Source organism: Mesoplodon mirus (genome assembly GCF_964341445.2).
Source record: "Mesoplodon mirus genome assembly, contig: HAP1_SCAFFOLD_759, whole genome shotgun sequence".
NCBI lineage: Eukaryota > Metazoa > Chordata > Mammalia > Artiodactyla > Ziphiidae > Mesoplodon > Mesoplodon mirus.
Genome location: NW_028295273.1, coordinates 222,134 through 243,775, shown reverse-complemented (window position 1 = coordinate 243,775; position 21,642 = coordinate 222,134). Strand labels below are relative to the sequence as shown.

The window sequence follows — 21,642 nt, the reverse complement described above, 5'->3', positions numbered from 1 at the left end:
GGTTGAGGTTCTGAGCCCTCTTCCCAGAAAAATGCACACAGCCTCAGTCACAACAAAGTTTCCTTCCCGTTTAAGCAGCTTATACCCGCCCTGGGGCCCATCTCTTGAACAATATTTCCTAAACTCATTCACTTAATCAAAAAAACATTTATTGAGTGCCAGCTCCCTGGTACCTGCCAGGCACTGCTGCCAGGTACTGCTCCGGGCACCAAGGGTACAGGGATCCTCGCCTCATGGAGTGGACCTTCCAGTTTGTATCTGAGCCCTCAAATGATCAGAATGTCTGGCGAAGCGGCCCGGGAATTCAGTGATTCTGACAAGGGGCTAGAATTAGGACCTGTCGTCCCAAAGAGCCCCAGCTCAAACACCCCTTCTGTAAGGAGAGAGGGGAGGAGTGTATTGAAAGCATGTGCTCTAACTGGGAAGCTCATAGCCTGCTGAGGGAGTGTAGAGGGTACCTGCACTTTGGAAAAATGTTTGGCAGAATCTCGTAAAGCGGGACGTATGTGGGACCCAGAAATTCTACTCCTAGATATATACCCAAGAGATATGTGCACATGTGCAGACCAAAAGGCATACACAACGGCCCCCAATTATCCCTGGTGTTCACACCTCTGTGTCCCCTCCCCTTGAGAGTAGGCAGGACTGTACCTTATTTCTAATCAGTAGATGCTGCAAAGGTGATGGGCATGTCATTTCTGTGACTATGTTACAGAAGATTGTAACTTCCATCTTGCCTGGAGACTCTCTCTATGGACTCTCACTGGCTTTGATGAAGCAAGACACCTTATGGAGAGGCCCACATGGCAAGAAACAGTGCAGGATCTCTGGCTAACAGCCAGCAAGGAGGTGAGGCCCTCAGACTAACTAACAACCCTCAGGAAACTGTATCCTGCCAACCACCACATGAACTGGAAAGAGGGTCCTTCCCCAGCTGAGCCTCAGATGAGACCCCAGCCCTGGCCACCTCCCTCATTGCAGCCTGGGAGAGACCCTGAGCAGAGAACCCAGCTAAGCAGTGCCCGGATTCCTGACCCACACAAACTGTGACATAAGTGTGTGTTTTTTTGGATCCGTTAAGTTTGCCATAATTTGTTCTGCAGGAATAGATAACAGAGTGTAAAGCAATGCAGCAGTGAGAATGAATGAACCACAGCTACATCAGACAACGTGGTCGAACCTCACATAGTTGAGTGAAAGAAACCAGGCAGCGAATGGAATCTGTAAGATTCCATTTCCATGAAGTTCAAAACCAAGCAGAACTAATCTATGATTGGAAGTCAGACAAGCGGGTGGGGGTAACCAGAAGTGAGCACAGGGAGTCTTCTCAGAGGGGCCGGGGCGGGTGGTGATGTTCTGCTTCTTGTTCTGGGTTCTGGTTAGGGTGGGTGCATACACTTTGTGAAAATTCTTCAAGCGTACACTTATCAGTTGTGTTCTTTTCGAGATGTATATTATATTTTGAAAACAAAAGTTTACAAAAAAGACAATATGCTGGAGTCCAACAGCTAGGGTTCGAATCTTGGACCTATCACTTACAAGATTTGTAACTGGGCAAGTTACTTGACTTTTCTGAGCCCGCCTCTGTAAAATGGGTTGGGCTAAGAATTAAATAAAACAGTGCATGGCATAGTGGCTGGTACCTAACAAGCCTCAATAAATATTAGCTAGTTTGGTTCACCTCATTCATAATGGTTCATTGTTAATCTCAAAAAAAAAGAAGTAGTGGAGGTTGATTTGCCTGGATGCCTGCAAGTCGAATTTATGGAGTTGTCCTGCAGGTGCCACCCCACAGAGACCAGCTGGATTCTCAGAATCCCTCTAGCAGCGATCAGGGGAGCTCAGCCTGCCTCTGACACCCACACCCAGAAAGGTCCCTGGGCAACAAGCAAGATGATATGCGAGTGTTCTGAGGTCAAGTTTGCTCTGGGTTGGGACTGAGACGATGCAAATCAAAGCTCTCCCCAGGATGGCTGTGATCGGGTTGAGATGGTGCTGTCCTCCCACATCATCAAGAAAGCAACAAAAACAAGCAAAGAGACAGACAGCAACGCGGACATTCACAGAAGGAGTCTGTGGTACCGGGCACAGTTTACTACTTCACACATATTAACCCATTTGGTCTTTACAGTCAATGCTGTTATTACCTCCATTTTACAGGTGAGAGAAGTGAGGTACAGACAGAATAAAACAAACAAACAAACGAAACCAGGCCGATCAGAGGTGGGATCAGCACCCTTCATCTGCAGTTTTCAAACAGAACATACAGACTGACCTCCCTGGCAAACCTTTTTTTCTGTGTTGTTGTTTTTTAGAGAGAGTAGTATTTTGTTTTTGTTTTAATTTTTTAAAATTAATTAATTAATTTATTTTTGGCTGTGTTGGGTCTTCGTTTCTGTGCGAGGGCTTTCTCCAGTTGTGGCAAGCGGGGGTCACTCTTCATCACGGTGCACAGGCCTCTCACTATCGTGGCCTCTCTTGTTGCAGAGCACAAGCTCCAGACGCGCAGGCTCAGTAGTTGTGGCTCACGGGCCTAGTTGCTCCGCGGCATGTGGGATCCTCCCAGACAAGGGCTCGAACCCACGTCCCCTGCATTGGCAGGCAGATTCTCAACCACTGCGCCACCAGGGAAGCCCCCTGGCAAAGCTCTGATTTGCAAGTGATGAAGGTCCCAACCAGCCTTGTCTCTATCTGAGAAAACACCTGGGTGATTTCTCATTTTCTGACAGGGGAAGGGGGTGAGCACGGCTGCAGAAGGCCTCAGTGACCAGCTGTGATTTTGTGGTTTGAATTTATTTTTGTGAACCTGTGTGTGTGTGTGTGTATAAAAACCTGCATTTCCTTAGCCCATAGCGTCAGGTTATGAATGGACTGTGGAGCCTCCAATGGCCCTTTGCTCTCCCATCTGACACCTACTCAACAGCTTAGCTACTTCCTGATCTTCGAGCGCTCTCTCTCTCTTTTACACTCCCTTTCTCCTGTTCTAGCTCTTTCCCTGGCTCTCTCTTACCCCTTAAAGGCTGGGCAAGCTCCCTACCTCTTCCAGGCAGGAGGCCAGCATTCATTTCTTGTTGGAATGCAGGGGACAACAAGCAGATCTGGGGAGGGGGCACAGTGAATGGGCTCTCCCAGTCAAGGACAGCCCAGGGAAGGTAACTGCGGCCCAATGAGATTTTATGGGGCAGAGGTCCTGCAGGAAAGAAGCCCAGTGGGTGGCAGGAGAGGTCCCTGGCAAGCCCCAGCTACGTCCTCTTGGCCTCAGCTCCCTCCCCCTCTTGCTGCAGGCACTGCCCAAACTTCAGGACAGCCAGAAGCCCAGATTGTTCAGGGCTGAGGGAAAGCAGGTGGTGAGCATGGGTGTCTCGTGGCTGTGACACCTGTCACCTGTGGTCCCCGGGGAAAATACCTTCCCAGCACAGTCATCTAGATTCAAATCCTTTTCTGGCTGTGTCACCTTGGTCACATACCTCCATGTCTCTTGAGCCTTATTTTCCTGTTCAAGTGGGAGTGATGTGATAGAAATAATACCCATCACGACATTTTTGAGCGTTTCTCTGCAGAGCTCCCTGTTCCAGGTGTTTCAGACACACCTACTGCCCCAGGTTATGGTGAGGATTAAATGAGATGATCTACAGGAAGGACTGGGACAGTGCCCTGTGGGTGGAAAGCCCGGAGTTAACATCACTCGCTCCAGTATTAGGAGGACAGCTGGGAATGACAAAGCTGGGACATGGACCCAGGCCTTTCAGACACCAACATCCTGATGTTGATGGAGATACAGTACAGCCTTGGTAGCCACCCAGAGCTCAATAAGATTGATTGATTACAGGCATCACCAAGGAGCCCATATAAGCTAGAAACCTCTTTTTTTTTTTTGGCCATGCCGTGTGGCTTGCGGGATCTTAATTTCCCCACCAGGGATTGAACCCGGGCCATGGCAGTGAAAGCACCAAGTCCGAACCAGTGGACCGCCAGGGAATTCCCCAGGTGCAGTATTTTGATCACCCTATCATCGCAAAGTACAACTCTCACTCAGCCCAGGACATGCTATGATAAAGCCATGAGTTATTGGGGTATTTTAGTTTCTGTTTTTGAAATTTAAGTGGATGACATTGAACTGGGTTTTTAGACTTTCACACACCCTTTCAGATGACTGTGGCATCCTGTGGGGAGCGGCAGGATCCAATCAAGATTTGGCAATTTCTGCTCCAGTGAGCCTGAATGTCAGCTTTGTTCTCTGTTTAGTATTTCCTCATCGAGAGATGGACTAATGGTAACAGATGCTCTCCCAAGCCTATCAGGGGGCCATGGGCAGCTCCGGCTCCAGGCTGGCCTGGATGGGCTCCATAGGGTCTGACTGACAGTGAGCAGGGTTGCATTCTGTGCTCATGTTGATGAGACTGAAGACAAGCATGGAGATGGGGGTGGGGCTGGGGAGGGCCAAGGCTACAGAAGCCTAGGTCCTGGGGTAAGGACAGTTCAGCTCAGCAGCTCAAGAGTAGGAGGCAAGGCTGTGGGCGGGTGGCAAGGGTTGGCCCTGTTCATTCACTCATTCGTTCATTCAGGCACTGTTCTAGGTACTGGTGATACAGCAGTGAACAAAAGAGAAAAAAATCCCTGCCCTCATGGAGCTTAAGTTGGGGGCAGGGGGGAGTTGGGAGTGGGGAGACTGACAACAAATAAGAGAAGAAAACTAAATAAATAGCATGTTAGAGGAGTGGTAAGATGAAGGGAAGAGCAATAGAGTGAGGTGTTTGTTTTGTTATTCATGTTTTTGGGGGGGTGTTTTTTGTTTTGTTTTGTTTTTTTGGGTGGCATCATGGGGCTTGCAGGATCGACCAGGGATCGAACCGGGCAGTGAAAACACTGAGTCCTAAACACTGGATCGCCAGGGAATTCCAAGACCCTTTTAAATAGGGTGATACTTGAGTAAAAATCTAAAGGAGCTGAAGGAGATCCCTGGGGGAAGTGCCTGGTAGGGAGAAGAAACAGTAACTGCAAAGGCCCTGAGGCAGAAATGTGCCTGGAGAGTTGAGCCTGACCCTCTCTGTTCCTCTGAAGTTACCACTCAGGGCCCCGGCCTCTGTGGTCACTCCTCATACATTCCTAAGGTCTTTCTGGTCGAAGGGAACTAACCCAGGCAGAACCTTCCAGGCTGACTGAGGGCCTGGAAAATATTTCTAGGCACAAGTGCTGGGAGGGCTCTGCGATTCAACTGCAGGTTTGAATAAGTCCTGAGGTTTTGCCAAGCTTTTAACAAATGCACAAGGAATTTGCAAGAATGCAACAAATTCATTCCTGGACCATGCTCCAGAGCTGCTTAATCAGAATCTCTGAGGTCTGTGCCAGGGAATGTGCATTTCCAAGAGCCTCTAGGCATGTGGGAGCATCTTTACCATATATTCCATCCCATATCGATTTCCATGATTTTTCTCTCGTATATCTTCTTCTAATTGACTAGAGTGGAGTCTGCCATCTTTCATCTTTCTCAGATGAATATTTTGAGTTTGTCTTGGGGCACCTTGTCAGTCATTTCCTGGCAGGGAAATGAGGCATTCTGTAGGTAGTCAGCGGGGCTGTTCTGCTCCCAGACAGAAGGGGCTGATCTGAAAAGAGGTGACATGGGGTGAGGGGAGATAGTTGGCATTTGCATGTCTTCTCCACACGCTCCATCCCCCCAGCCCCGTGCCCATGGGGAGTGCGGGGGGGGGGTTTCTTAAGGATCTGATCCAGGTCAACACTGGGGCCACCGTCTGACCTTGTAGGGACTCAGGTGATGTTTGTAGAAGTAAAGAACACATGAATGAATAAACGCGAGTTTTGACAGGGAAGGACAGGAACAGTAAGGTTGTGGGCTTGTAAATACCCCTTCCCTAGCACGTGGGAGAATCTTCCATTCTTTCAGAAGTGTTCCTTCCACCGCACCTATCTCCCATCTCCACCCCCATCCCCAGAAGTGATGGTCCCCCAGCTTACTCTGTTTTCTCCTCCACAACAGAGAGAACTAGAGATTCGGGTGGGACGGGGGGACTAACCTCCAGGCTTCTCGTGGTTCAGCTCCATTACCCTCCCACGCCTGACCACCCCCTCCTCAACGCACCGAGCCTAGAGCTAAGGTCAGTAGGAAGGATTCTCGAGTCTGCTCCTTCCCCGCTGTAAGACTTGGAGCTACTTCTGTGAACACTGAGCCTGTTTCCCCATCCTGGAAACGGGGCTGGGGACCTCTAGGGGGCAGGTCGGGGAGGGCTCGCAGCGCTGCAGCGGGCTGTAATTGGCCGGGTGCTGCCAGCGCACCTCCCCCTCATCCTCGGGCGCCGCGCACGCCACGCCCCTCCCCAGCTCAGCCGTCAGAATGGCGTTGCCGTGGCGACGTTCATACACAGGCCGGGCGGGCGCGCGGGCTGCGGGCTGTCGCCTGGAGACTCCGCGGGAGGGCGGCAGGGCGGAGGTCAGGGCTTCTTGGCAGAGGACGAGGCGTGGGCTTCTTCCTCAGGCCAGGTGAGAGCGGCGCGCGAGGAGGCGGCGGGAGGAAACCTGGGCCGGAGGAGGCCAGCCCTGCGAGGTCAAGGGTGTTGGGATAGGCAGGGGACCCGGCGCCAGCCGAGTCCGAACTCTCTGATCCAGGCTCGGGTCGCCAGGAGCACCCCAGAAAAGGTGCCCCAACACCAGCCGTTCCTTCCTAAGTGCAGCCCCTACCTCGCCCCCCAAGGGAGGCGGCACGGGAGCTTTAAGCCTCTCCTGGGCACCAGCTCTTGGATGTCCTGTGGGTATAGCTGGGATTAAGAGAGGAACCCCTGTTTCCCCTGATTTATGGACAACACCCACCCAATGGTCAGAGACACACACACACACACACACCCGCCCCTTACCTGAACTCCCCTTCTTTAAGGAACTTTGAGGCCACTGTAAACCTCAAAAGAAAGTTTGCTCCTATAGCCCAATTCTGAGCCATCCAAAGTGGTCGGGGGAACGCAGATGACTGAAGCCCTTTTGCTCTTTCCTGTGGCTGGTGCTCCATGGCACTGAGTAAGAACGAATTCACAGAGCTCCACACATTCAAATTACTTTGACAGTGTTTTCACGCAAGGAAGTGATGCACAGGGCAAAATGAAGGTGGAGAAATATTGTCCAATCCAAAAGCTAAAGAGATAGAATTTAGGTTTTCCAAGGAGTCATCTAAGCTAGATACTGACAGGAAAAATGAAAGGTAGTTACTATCAAAGCTTCCTAGCCAGCTCGCTGTACTGACTTGCTTTGAGGTGCCCTTTGTATTTTCATTCACTCAGCAAGTGTTTCCCAAGCACCTACTATGTGTCAGGTTCTGCCCCCCCGCCGCCCCCTACCCTGGAGAAGGGGTAATGCACAGAACTGGCAGGAACTGCAAAGGGTCTGACATTTGACCCTGTTTGAAAGTTAGTAAGTTAGCCTGCCCAGCTTATAGTTCCTGGCAGAAGACAAGAGACTCCTGGGCCAGAAACAAAGAACTTGATTACTCACAGCACAGCCGACATAACAGGCAGCAGAGCTGCATATGCGCATTGGTTCCTGTTGCCCTGAAAGTCCCTCGGGGTGGTGCAGAGCAGCCAGTGTGGATGCTGTGCGCACAGTGGGTCTGTGTCCCAGGTAAGGAACTCCAAACTCAGGAAACTGCAATCTTTGAAAGGGGCTGCTAGCAAACCTGCCCAACTTTTGCCCCAGAAGGAGCCGTTATCTTTATTAGAAACATTACCTCTATCCTCCCAAGCTGTTTGCCATACAAGCATCCTCGGAAAGTGAGTGCAGGACAAAATCTTTCAATGCCTTTGCTCTGAAGATGGGTACAAACACAACATACCCATGAAGAATTGCTTCTGAACAAAATGAACACAGTTCTGGTTTTCCAGGAACATATATGTTAGTGAAAGAGAAACCAACAGCAAGCATAACTAAAGAAAGGAACAAGAACATGTCAGAGAATGATAAGTACAAGGAAGGAAACACAGCAGGGGAAAACTAGCAGGGGAATAACATGACTGAGGGTGCCTTTAGCCAGAGTGGTCAGGTGGTTGCCCCGAGTGGGGACGTCTGAGCAGAGAGAAGACCCCAGCCTTGGGGACGTCTGGGGTGAGAGCTAAAAAACAAATATGTGCATAATCCAAGTTTAAGTTTTAGATTAGTGGCGTTTCCTGTGGTTTTCCTGCAGAAGAGACATTTCTTGGAAGTTTCCATTTTAGGTTAATTAGACTTGAATGTGTTGCGTGCTAACATGGTCCTCTGCAATTGAAGATTAATAACTGAAGGCAGCAGAGCATGGTTCTTTGGGAAGAGGAAATGTCTTTTCCCCTGTATACATGACAGCGAACTTAATCGAATGTATTTCTCATTATCTGAAAGCATCAATATTTGTGGGACATCCACAGGCCTCAAAGTTTACAAATATAAACTATGCTGCTTATTTTTATTTCTCTTACCCCCAGGTAGGGTCTCGTCTTCCTTTCAGAGGATAGAATGCTGGTTTCAAGGACTTTCTTTTATTACATGTGCCAAGTGTCAGCAGACAGTGCAATTCCCCCACCCCTACTCTGCCCCACCAGCAGCAATGGAGGTTTGTACACTGGTTACATGCAAAGGCCCAGAGTTGTCACACACTTACTACTGTGTGACCTTAACTTCTCTGAGTCTCAGTTTCCTCATTTGTAAAGCGGGACAATACTGACACCTGCCTCGCAGGGTGGTTCTGAGGATGAAAAGAGGCCATGTGTGTAAAAGGATAGCCCAGTGCCTGGCACTTAGTAGGGATTCAGTGATGGAATGATGATGGAGATGTTGATGGAAAGCAGAGCCAGACAGGAGACCCTCTACGGTCAGACCTAGAGATTTTTGTTTTTATCCACAGTTTAACAACTTCACACTTCAGTGACCTTTCAGTTGAAAAGAGACTTTGGGGACTTTCCTGGTGGCTCAGCGGTTAAGAATCCACCTGCCAATGCAGGGGACACGGGTTCGAGCCCTGGTCCAGGAAGATCCCACATGCCTCGGAGCAACTAAGCCAGTGCACCACAACTACTGAGCCTGCACTCTAGAGCCAGCGAGCCACAACTAGGGCCCTAGTGCCGCAACTACTGAGCCCACGTGCTTCAACTACTGAAGCCTGCACACCAGGAGCCCATGCTCCACAACAGGAGAAGCCACCACAATGAGAAGCCTGCGCACTGTGAGGAAGAGTAGCCTCCGCTCGCCGCAACTAGAGAAAGCCCTCATGCAGCAACGAAGACCCAACAGAGCCAAAAAAAAAAAAAAGGAAAAAAAAGAAAAGAGGCTATCTTTGACATGGCACTGAGATGGATCAGAATTCAAATATCATGTGAATTATCATCAATATCTTGGAACCAGCTGAAGTCACTGAAATTTTTATGTTTTAAAAAACATGTATATATGGGCTTCCCTGGTGGCACAGTGGTTGAGAGTCCGCCTGCCGATGCAGGGGACACGGGTTCGTGCCCCGGTCTTGGAGGATCCCACATGCTGCAGAGCGGCTGGGCCCGTGAGCCATGGCCTCTGAGCCTGTGCGTCCGGAGCCTGTGCTCCGCAACGGGAGAGGCCACAACAGTGAGAGGCACGCGTAACGCAAAAAAAAAAAATAATTAAAATAAATAAATAAAAAATAAAAAACATGTATAGGGCTTCCCTGGTGGCGCAGTGGTTGAGAATCTGCCTGCTAATACAGGGGACATGGGTTCGAGCCCTGGTCTGGGAAGATCCCACGTGCCGCGGAGCAGCTAGGCCCGCAAGCCACAACTACTGAGCCTGCGCATCTGGAGCCTGTGCTCCACAACATGAGAGGCCGCGATAGTGAGAGGCCCGTGCACCGTGATGAAGAGTGGCCCCCGCTTGCCACAACTAGAGAAAGCCCTCGCACAGGAACGAAGACCCAACACAGCCAAAAATAAATAAATAAAATTTAAAAACATGTATAGGGTTTACTTTGAAATGCATTAAAATATAAAATGTATAGATGGGTAGATATGTGATAAAGCAAATAGAACAAAATGTTGATTGTAGAATCTGAGTGGTGGTTCTATACAAGTTCACCATCCACTTCTTTCAACTTTTCTGTGTGTTTGACATTTTCCTAATAAAATGCCAGGAAAAGATACGTACAGAGTCTTGACCGTACAGCCAAGCTATAATCTTGATATTTTGTCTTTGGAAATCATTTTTTTTTTCAACCTAAATATATGAAGGAATGCAGTGACTTAAAAAGAAAGTATCTTCTAATGCCCATTTCCTTGATGACTGACTCTTCCACACTTTAAGAAGCTCTGTAGAAGTTGGAGTTTCTTGAGTCAAAGTTCAGAAGCCCAAGATTAATAACAGTCACAATCACAGTAGGACAAATGGGTGTTTAGTGTAGCAATCACCATTCTAGATGCTTCACATTTAATCCTCACAAAACTCTTTGGGATACAGAGTATCATTAGCCCCATTTTACAGATGAGGAAACAGAGGCATAGAGAGAGAATAAGTAACTCACTCAGAGTCACAGAGCTAGTAAGTGGTGGGTTAGTAACACTGAGTATTTGATTCTGTCAGATAACTAACCCCAAACTAAACTTAATGGGAGGTGGAGAGCGGTTATCAGTGGAATTCAGATTTGTTTGGTTTTTTTTTTTTTGCTATTGCTTGTTTGTGCTCTGAGTTACATAAAGGATGTCCTCTTGTGATCAGAAGCAAGCTCATCTATGCCGGCTATCACTGTTAAAAGGACAGTCTTAAAAATGTGTGGAATTATCATTGTGATCATTGTTAAATCCAGCTATCCACTCCTACCTCTGCTGACTTCTCCTGTGGACATTATGGTGTATTCCATTCATTCTAAATATGACATTGAATAATTAGAGGACTGTATTTTTCTAACAAAATTGTTTTCTGAAAACCTTTTATAGGGAAAGCAGAGAATATGAAAGCCTATCTAAAGAGTGCAGAAGGCTATTTTGTCCTGAATAAAAGCACTACGATTGGAAGGCATGAAAATTCAGACCTTGTTTTAGAGGTAAGACCTCTTCCTAGCCAGTCCCCAACCCTCCCTACCTCTCACACCACCAAAAGTCCTTACTGTTCTGTGGACTCCAGTCTCTTGTAAAGCACAGCCTCTGGCTAACAGTCCCAGCCTTCCTCGGTGTGCCACCAATAACCAATCCCGGCATGTGCTGGGTCTCCCTGGCACATGTGGTAAGAATGAGCACAGTGCAAAGTGCGATGGGCCCTGTGTCCTTTGCTGACTGTGTCTGCAGTGTCCCACCCTGATGGCGTGGTTTGGAAGGTGGGCTTAGAGCTGATGCTTGACCTTCACCTGCTCCGCGTGTGGCAGCCACGGCCACCTGAAGTGCCCAGCTTGAGCAATGGCCTCTCGCCCTTTCCAGAGCTTCTGGAGACTATGGGCCCCTCAGAGCCCTCCCCCGCCCACGTACCTCCAAGTAGTAAATCAGGGTAAGCCCTGGGCATGGCCTCAGTGCTCTCTCACTTCATTTCATTCCATTCTCTGAATTAGCTGTGGCTTGGTCCACAGTCCCAGCTCATTGACAGCCAAGGAAGTTGGAAGAAATTGTAAGTAAGGAATTATAAAAACAGTGGCTTTGAGCCTTTTAACATTTTGAAAGGGATTAAAATATTGAAGCAGAAAGAGAAATGCAATGGAATCCCTTTAGGACTGTGAAAGGCAGACCACTCTCAGACTTCACTCAACAGAGTTTTTTAAACTTTATTTTGAAATAATTATAGATGCACAAATGGTAGAGAGAATGGCACGAAGCATGTGTGGAGTCCTGTGCCATTTTACCATGTGTGGATTTGGGTGTGGCCCTCAGGATATAGGAGTATTCCATCATCAGAGATGTCCCTTGAGATGCTCCTTTTATAGTCACAATTCCTCCTCCCACCATCGTCCCCACGCTCCGAAAACCACTAATCTGTTCTCCGTCTCTATAATTTTCATCATTTATCTATGACCTTTGCGATTGATTTTTTTTTTTTTTTTTTTAGTCATTGTAATGCCCTTGACATCCATTTAGGTTATTAGCTTGTTCTTTTATTGCTGAGTAATAGTCCACGGTATGGACGTATCACCTATGTTTAACCATTCACTTTTTGAAGGACATTTTGTTTCCATTTGGGGCTATTACAAATAAATGTACCATAAACATTTGTGTACAGGTTTTTGTGTGAACATAAGTTTTTATTTCTCTGTGATAAATGCTCAGGAGTATGATTGCATGGATTAACATATGTGTTTATATAGATTCGGTTTGTAAAGAAACTGCCAGGCTTATCCAGCGTGGCTGTACCATTTTTCATTTCCACCAGCAATGTGTGAGATACATCCTCACCAGCAATTAGCCTAAACACTGTTTTTCATTTTAGCTGTTTTAGTAAGTGTGTAGTGGTATCTCATCATAGTCTTAACTTGCATTTCCCAAATCGATAGTGATGTTAAATGTCTTTTCATGTACGTGTTTGCCTTCTGCATATCCTCTTCAGTGAAATATCTCTTCATATCTTTTAAGTATTTCTAATCGAATTGTTAATTTTTTTACCATTGAGTTTTGAGAATTCTTTCTGTATTTTAGATATGAGTCCCTTGTCAGATAGATGGTTTGCAAATATTTTCTCCCATCCGTAGCTTGTCTTTTCATTCTCTTAGCAGAGTATTTCACAGAGCAAAAGCTTTAACTTTTGATGAAGTCCAGGTAGTTATTTTTTCTTTTATAGATCATGCTTTTAGTGTCATGTCTAAGAACATGCCACAAGGTCCCTGACCCTGAGGATTTTCTCTTATGTTTTCTTCTAAGTGTTTTATACTTTTATGTTTAAATCTATGAACCATTTTGGGTTCACTGTCGTTTATGATGTGAGATTTAGGTCAAAGTTCATTTTTCTTGCATGTGGATATTTAGTTGTTCCAGAACCATTTGTTGAAAAGACTATCCTTTCTCCATTGAATTGCTTTTGCAAGTTTGTCAAAAATAATCTGGCCATACTTTCTAGGGGGGCTACTTCTTAGTTCCCTATTATGTTTCATGGATCTATTTGTCATAATGGATCTACCATTATGAGATAGCCTTGATTACTGTCGCTATGTAACTCTTAAATCAGGTAGTGTGATTCCTCCCACTTTTCTTTAAAAAAAATTTTTAACCTATTCTAGTTCCTTTGCCTTTCCATTTACATTTTAGTGTAAGCCTGTCTGTATATACAAAATATCATGCTGTAATTTTGATTGGAATTGTGTTTAATCCTATATAACAATGTGAGAATAATTGATATACTCCTACATTGTCTTCCAATTCATGATCATGGTATATTTCTCCATTTATTCAGTGTCTCTCATGAGTGTTTTGTAGTTTTCAGCATACGAGTCCTGAACATGTTTTGTTAGATTTACACTTAAGTATATCTCTCTTTTTTTTTTTTTGAGTGATTGTAAATGGTATTATATTTTTAATTTTGGTGTCCACATGTTAATTGACAGTATATAGAAATACAGTTGATTTTTGTATGCTTCTTGGTATCTTGGAACCTTAACTGCACTTTCTTATATAAGGGCTTTTGTAGATTTCTTGGGATTTTATACATAAACAATCATGTCATCTGCAAATAAGAACAATTTTATTTCTCCTTTCAGAAAAGGAGATGTGAATGTCTTGAATCTTCTTTTCCTTGCTTTATTTCCCTGGTTAAGACTTCCAGGACTCTGCTGAACAAGAGCAGTGTATAAATCCTTATATTCACTTGTTCCTGACCTTAGGGGAAAAAAGTCAGTCTTTAACCGTTAAGTACGAGGTTAGCTGTAGGGTATTTATACATGTTCTTACCAAGTGAGAAATTTCCCCCTTTATTCCTAGTTTTCTGAGAATGTTTATTGTAAACGCAACAGATTTAAAGATAACTCCATGAACGTCCCCGTGAGATTCTCCTCCATGATATGGTCTCCCTTCAAGGACACAGAACATCTGTTCAGTGTGCAAAGTGGGAGGAAAAAGAAGAAGAAGAAGAACTGTAGTTTCTTCTTTATCCTAACAAGGCATAGATTTGGGGTAGTTTTATTTCCTGTCTGGCTAAAGTAGAGACAGAGATCTCTGTTTTGAACCGGACTATGATATTAGAAAACTGTAGTAATTTTTAAAAGCACAGGCTTTGGAGATAGACAGAGCTGGGTTTGAATCTCATTAGGCTACTTTGTGGCTGAGTGACTTCAACCAAATTACTTAATCACTCTGAGCTCCTTTTCCCTGTCTGTAAACCTCTTACCTCACAGGGTTATTCTGAGGATTAAGTGAGAAATGCATATAAAGAGCCTGGCATGTGGTGCTCAGTGAATGACACAATGATCATTATTATGGTCTCCTAAAACAGAGACTGAGAAGAATCCTCAGAGGTGCACAGGGTTGAGATGAGGATCCACTGACATTAATAAGCCATTTGGAAAAGGGAACTAATGAGGACAGTTATTAACTAGACAGAAGTTGAGTTGCGTTCATTGTATATAAATAATTCACTGCTTACTGCTCCTCGGACTTAGCTTAAGAAATACGTCACTAGGCTTCCCTGGTGGCGAAGTGGTTGAGATTCCGCCTGCCGATGCAAGGGACACGGGTTCGTGCCCGTTCCGGGAATATCCCACATGCCGCGGAGCGGCTGGGCCCGTGAGCCATGGCCGCTGAGCCAGCGTGTCCGGAGCCTGAGCTCTGCAACGGGAGAGGCCACAACAGTGAGAGGCCCGCGTACCGAAAAAAAAAAAAAAAAAAAAAAAAAAAATTCAGGGATTTATATTACTAAAAAGTCATCATTGCATTTACCCAGAGGTTACATCTAGCAAATAAAAAAGATTGTTTTATTTGCTTGGATCAATCCTAAAGAATAGGCAGTCATGCTTCTAAAGATTTCTACTCATCAGCAAGGCTGACATGTTGTTTTGACTATTGGTATCGTAGTATTTCGACATCATTTACTCTTTCCGATAATGGAAGGTAGTTACATGCTTCTTGTTTTTAAAAATTGGGAGAAAGGAAAATATAAGGAAGAAAATAAAAGTCACTTGTAATCATTTGGCTCAGGGAAATATCAATATTGATATTTGCAGGGTTTTACCTTCCAGACTTTTTTCTATATCCTGTAAGGAGTTTGGTTCCCTAAGGCAATAGGAAGCCTGTTTATAGCCAGGCTAGTGAGAACTGTTTATAGTCAACAGTGATAACTGTTGCTATCACTCATTCATTGCCCAGTATTTACCCAGAGCCTCAGCACCGAGCCAAGTCTAGGGGTACAGTGATGGCAGAACTGGACATGGTCCCTGCCATCAGGAAGCTGCCAGGAGAGAGAGAAATAAGTCAAATGATCCCACAAAGGTGTGACTAATTCCATTCCAACATTGGGGCTGTAAAGGAAAGGAATATGGAAGACAAGGAGGACTTAACTAGACAATAGGAGAAGGGAATGGCATGTGCAAGGGCCCTGAGGTGGAAGAGCATATTGTGAACCCAAGGGACTGAGAGAAAACCAGGGCATCCAGAAGTCAGAGTGGGAAGGAGGAGGGCTAAGGGACAAGTCGGCCTCCTTCATGTCACCATAAGGGTTTTGATCTTTATCTGAAAAGCAGTGGGAAGAAGGCTTGAAGGATTGTAAACAAGGGGGAGACCTGCCAGTGAACATCCCAGCTGCTGTGTGCAGGCGAGCCATCAGGAGCTCTATTCACAATCTCCCCTCTCCCATTTTACATGGCTCAAAAGCCTCAGCCTTGCTCATTTCACAGCTAAACCTTGCAAGTTATAATTTATATGATTTGTTGTGCCTTGTAAACTGTAATCTTTAGAGTTGGATGTGGCTGTTATTTAAACTCTGCTGAGAAAGGGACTCAGTTCTTCCAGAATGAAGAAACACCAAAGCCAGTGGTTGTTGGATTTTCCGTATGTTTAAGAGTGGTTGTTCAACATGAACTCCTAGGCATTCTGACCCAGTGGGTTTGGGGTAAGGCCCAGGAATCTTCACATTTATATGCTCCCCAGGTTCAGGTGGGGGGAATGGAGTCCCCTGGAGTTGGCTCCAGGACCACACTTTGAGAACCCCACCATCAGTGCTCCCTCCCTCTCCGTTCTTGATCAGCAGAACTCCTGCTTGTGTGTGTGTGTGTGTGTGTGTGTGTGTGTGTGTGTGTGTGTGTGTGTGTGTGTATTCTTTCAATAAACTTTGTTTTGAGGAAAAGAGAAGCGAAGGGTAAACAATGAAGGGCTGACTGACCCTACCCCTCCCCAGGGACTCCCTCAGTCCCACCCTGGGGAAGTCCCAGGATCCCTAGAAGACTGAGCTCTAGGACAGCCCAAGTCAGCGCAGGGCTGCAGCTACGAGGGTGGAGATGGAAGAGAAAAAGAAAGAACAGACATGACAGGGGGATGAAATGCTGGTGTCCACCCCTCACCCTCGGTGATCAGTGTCCTGCCAGCCATCTCCTTTCTCATGGGTGGAGCCATCTCTCCAGCCTGTGTCAGCCCTTCTAGCGTGGGATCTGAGGGTCGTGAAGCCAGACTGATCTCATACACACACCCCAGATCCCATCCAGCCAGATGACTCTCGTCCCTTTTCCTGGCCCCTGCCAGTTCTGGGCTCCCTCTCAGAAAAGAACCAGAGCCTACACCATAATCTTGTTTATTATTATTAAACAAGGCTGCTGGGATTCTCCTATTATTTGCATCATTTCACGGACGTGCAGGTATGTCTGCTCTGTCAAAGGACACATACAGCTGTAACTCTGATGGGCATGGCCAAATTGCCCACCAGAGGTTTCCGGATGTGGTGTCCTGCCAGCAGTGGACGCCCGTCTCCCACTCCCTCCCCAGCCTAGGGTGCTGACCCCCCATTGGATCTTCACTGATCTACGGGGTGAAGTATGGTACCTGTGTCATTTTAATTCACATTTCTGTTATTCTAAGCGAACACCTGCATTTTGAGACAGAAGGTGACAGGTGGACTCTCTGTGGGGAAATCCACGGAATGAAACAGGCCTGGGAGGGTGCACTTGCTGGCTCCCCATCTGCATCGCGCTTGTCCTCCTGCCTGGGTCGTGCTCCCATCCTCCCCCCTCACCCCCACCTCACCCTTGGCTTCTCCCCAAGTGCTCCTTGCTCTGGGGGTTCACCTGTTTGGTCTCACCAGTCCTCAGGGAATGTTTTGTCCCCTGTTTGGGAACTGGCAGCTGGTTTCATTGGTCAGTACCCACCACAGCAATTGATGGGACTAGTTTCTCACCAGCAGATGGAGGGCTTCCAAGAGGAAAATGTTCAGAGGAAAGGGCTAGATCGTGATCTCATTTTTCTCATTTTTTTTTATTGTGGTAAGATATGCATAACATAAAATTTACCATCTTAACCACTTTTATTAAGTGTGCAGTGCAGTGGCATTAAATATATTCACACTGTTGTGCAGCCATCACCCCCATCCATCTCCAGAACTCTTTGAATCTTGCAGAACTGAAACTGCACCCATGAAACAACAACTCCCCTTGTCCCCCCATCCCAGCCCCCAGCAACCACCGTTCTGCTTTCTGTCTCTATGACCTTGGCTACTCTGGGTATCTCATATAAGTAGAATCATAACAGTATTTGTCTTTTCATGACTGGCTTCTTTCACTGAGTATAATATGCTTTCACTGAGTATAATGTCCATGTTCATCCATGCTGTAGCATGTGTCCGAATTTCCTTCCTTTTTTAAGGCTGAATAATATTCCATTGTGTGGATTCACCACATTTTGTTTATTCATTCATCTACTGATGGACACTTGGGTTGTTTCCATCTTTTGGCTGTTGCAAACAATGCTATGAACATGGGTGTATAAATATCTCTTCAAGGCCCTGCTTTCAGTTCTTTGGGATATATACCCAAAAGTAGACTTGCTGGATCATATGATAATTTTATTTTTAATTGTTTGAGGAACTGCCATGCTGTTTTCCATAGTGGCTGCACCAAGTTACATTCTCACAACAGGGCACAAGGGTTCCACTTTCCCTGCGTCCTCACCAACACTTGTTATTTCCTTTTTTTTTTTTTTTTTTTTTTTTTTGCAGTACGCAGGCCTCTCACTGTTGTGGCCTCTCCCGTTGCGGAGCCCAGGCTCCGGACGTGCAGGCTCAGCGGCCATGGCTCACGGGCCCAGCCGCTCCGCGGCATGTGGGATCCTCCCAGACCGGGGCACGAACCCGTGTCCCCTGCATCGGCAGGCAGACTCCCAACCACTGCACCACCAGGGAAGCCCTTCCCTTTTTTTTTTTTTTTATAGTAGCCATTCTGATGGATGTGAGATGAAAGAAATTTTCGATCATAATCTTTTGAATAGCATACATAATACAAATAGCTACAGCATACATTTATGGACTACTTACTGTATCTCACATGGCTTTATACATCATCTATGTATGTTCTGTATATATATTTACAGAATTATATCCTCAAAACAAATCCTGTGAAGGTGAGAACTACTATTATCATTATTATCCTCATTTGATGACATGGACATGGGACTCAGAAAGGTTAAGGAACTGGCCCAAATCACACAGCTAGACGGGGGAGGTGAGGCTGAGTTTCAGACTGAGCTGACTCAAGCTTCTAAAAACAGAAGCTTCACTTTTTGAGTGTAAATTTAGCTTTGGGAACATCTAATATCTAAATTGGAAATTCTCAGTTAACTGAGATAACAAGAGAATTGAGTAAGCTAGGGAAATTCCACCCTGTGGAATCCAGAATGGGGGTTGTCAGTGAAATGTGAGATCAATGTTCTCCTGATCCTCATTCATGCAACAGACTGAGGTGGCGCCATCTAGGGGGCGATTTGGGTAAAGAGGAAACGTTGACCTGGTGCTTTCCCAGGAAGAGGAGCATTGGGGCTGTTAAGTGGGGGCCCAGCAAGAAACACCACTTATCTCTCCAATCCAGCCAGAGTAAGTTCTCTGCTTATAAGGACTGGTGGAGTTCAATTAGTCCCACCTGGATAACCCAGGATAGTCTCCCACTTTTAAAAAAATTTTTTAAAAGTTTTTGGCTGGGTTTGGTCTCCGTTGCTGAGCACAGGCTTTCTCTAGTTGCAGCGAGTGAGGGTTACTCTTTGTTGCGGTGCACGGGCTTCTCATTGCAGTGGCTTTTCTTGTTGTAGAGCACGGGCTCTAGGCACGCAGATTCAGTAGTTGTGGCACGTGGGCTCAGTAGTTGTGGCTCGTGGGCTCTGGAGCGCAGGTTCGGTAGTTGTGGCACACGGGCTTCGTTGCTCCATGGCATGTGGGATCTTCCCGGACCAGGGCTCGAACCCGTGTCTCTTGCATTGGCAGGCGGATTCTTAACCACTGCCACACCAGGGAAGTCCTTAGTCTCCCTCTTTTAAGAGCACTGATTAGTAACCTTGACATCGGCACAGTCCCTTTGGCCACGTCATGGAGCATACTCCCAGGTTCTGGGGATCAGGGCATGGGCATCTTTGGGAGACCATTCTGCCCACCACATTAATACTACCACCTGACTGGACCGTTGCTTTGGGACTGGTCTGAGAGCTTTCTGGAAGAATCAGTAGGATCAATGCCACAGGCCACGGAGAAAGATGGCTGGATGAGCTGGCAGGTGATAATACCGTTACCAAGAGGGCAGGAAGCAGGACTGGTTGAGTGAGCACCTCAACATCCCGGAAGCGGCCAGGCAGTTTGGGGCCTGGAGATGAGCCAGGGGTTGGAAATACACACCTGCGAATCGACGGGGTGGCACAGTGGCCCCAGCCCATGGACAGAGTGCGGAGGAAACGGACATTTGAGGGGAGAGGAGCCCGGCGTGGAGACCTGGAAGCAGTCAGAGAGGTGAGGGAGCCAGAGAGCTGCTTCCAGGCTGAGGGTATTCATCACAGAGACAGCTTGCTTTGTGCCAGGTACTGTTCTGGGCACTTTCGAGTGTATTAACTCATTTCATCCTTAGGAGGTTAGTGTTGTTTGCCCCACTTTACAGATGAGGGCGTTGAGGCACAGATAGGCTGAGTATCCTGCCTGAGGTCACAGAGGGAGGCTGGGGCACTGGGCACCACGCTCGGGCAGTCTGATTTCAGGACCAGCCTCTCCTGAGGCCTTACCGGTCCACAGGGCTCTCCCGGGGAGACCGGGGAGGAAGGATCCAGCTGACGGGGAAGCAGAGGAGCTTCTTCTTTCCTTCCAATCCCAGACTCGTCGTCTCACCAGCGCCTGGCCGTTTCCTCATATCCTTATTCTTTTGAAAACCCCATTTTTTTTTTTTACTATTTCTGCACTACATCCCTTTCTGGAGGCAGTGGGGGGATGGGGCTGGGGGATGGGATAGCCTAGAACCAAAAGGTTAAAAGAAATAGATAAAACACACACACACACACACACAAACACACACACACAAGTTAATTTCAAAAATGTTATCCCACTCCTTTGAACATGTCACCAAGCAGTACCTTTTGTCAATCCTACGAAGCCCAGCTTATCAAACTCATTTTTGCTGCTCAGGGAGCAACCAAAGAGAAGCAAAGAACCGTGCCCCAGGCTGCACAGCTGGAAGGTAGCAGAGGTGGGACTTGAACTCAAGGCTTTCTAACTCCAGAGCCCATCCTCTTGCTCATAACAGAGAACATTTCCCATTTGCCCTATGTTCTCTTCTAAGTGCTTTTGTATGTATTATATCATTTATACATCACCAGTAGCTTATAAGACTGTCCTTTTGTTACCTTACAGATGAGGAAGCTGAGGTATCACTTGCCCAAGGTCACCCTGCTAGGAAGTAGGAGAGCTGGACTCGAGCCCAGTCTAATAACCACCACGTTGCCCTGCTCCCCCAACCCCTGAACCACCAGGCCATGTGCCTCTCTCTGACAACTGTGTCACATGTCACAGGGAGGCCGAGAGCCCGAGGAGGCCCCCGAGGGCAATGGCAGTGGGTTGAGGACCCAGCGGGAGAGGAACCTCTTGAAGCCATTTGACAATAAAGGAAAGGAAGGGGGAAGAGGCGGTGTTTCCAGGCCGAGGGGGTGGTGAGCATGTTCACAGGTTAGACGGAAGTTACACTGTCAAGGTGAGGATGCAGAAGAGGAGATGGTTGAGGAGAGGGACCAGACCAGGGTGGGATGAAGGCAGGACCACCCGGAGGCCCTTGGCAGCTAGGAGAAGCCTTGAAGGTCCCATCTAGGAGCTTCTCCATGCCTGGGAAGTCCAGGTCCTGGCAGGGAGCTGAAGGCACATTCAAAGGGGTGTGGAGTGATGGAGGGGAGTTTCCTGAAGGGACTCCATAGGGAGTGGGCAGGGCTCAGAGAAACCTCAAAGGATAGTGCAGGGCCCAGAGCTAGTATGAGTGAGGACTGTTCCCACACCCAGAGCTGAGGGGTGAGGGGCAGGGGCATTTCCTGGGACCCGGAGACCCCGAGGGCTGGGTAGAGTCCTCTGAGGGAAGCTGTGTGGCCCCAGAGAATGGAAGCCAGGGGAGTAAGTACCCCAAGCTCTCTCCTCCCTGCTCTGATATCTAACCCCCCCATTGGCCAAACCCAACAAGAAACCAGACACAAGGAGCCCATCAGCCCATGGATGTAGCCGCACAGGTGGGCCTGCTGGGCAGAAGGCGCCGTGTAAAGG

General features: G+C 47.2%; 1 protein-coding gene across 1 annotated transcript in view; it reads left to right on the top strand.

Moving 5' to 3' along the window:
* Positions 1 to 10,939: 10,939 nt before the first annotated feature.
* Positions 10,940 to 21,642, top strand: part of LOC309797587 (forkhead-associated domain-containing protein 1-like) — a gene marked incomplete at both ends in the record, with an annotated part of 37,890 nt that continues 27,187 nt past the window's right edge. The window contains one exon of the mRNA XM_082646079.1: positions 10,940 to 11,032. Within this exon, the coding sequence (XP_082502205.1) occupies positions 10,940 to 11,032 (93 nt within the window). The remainder of the gene's footprint in view (positions 11,033 to 21,642) is intronic.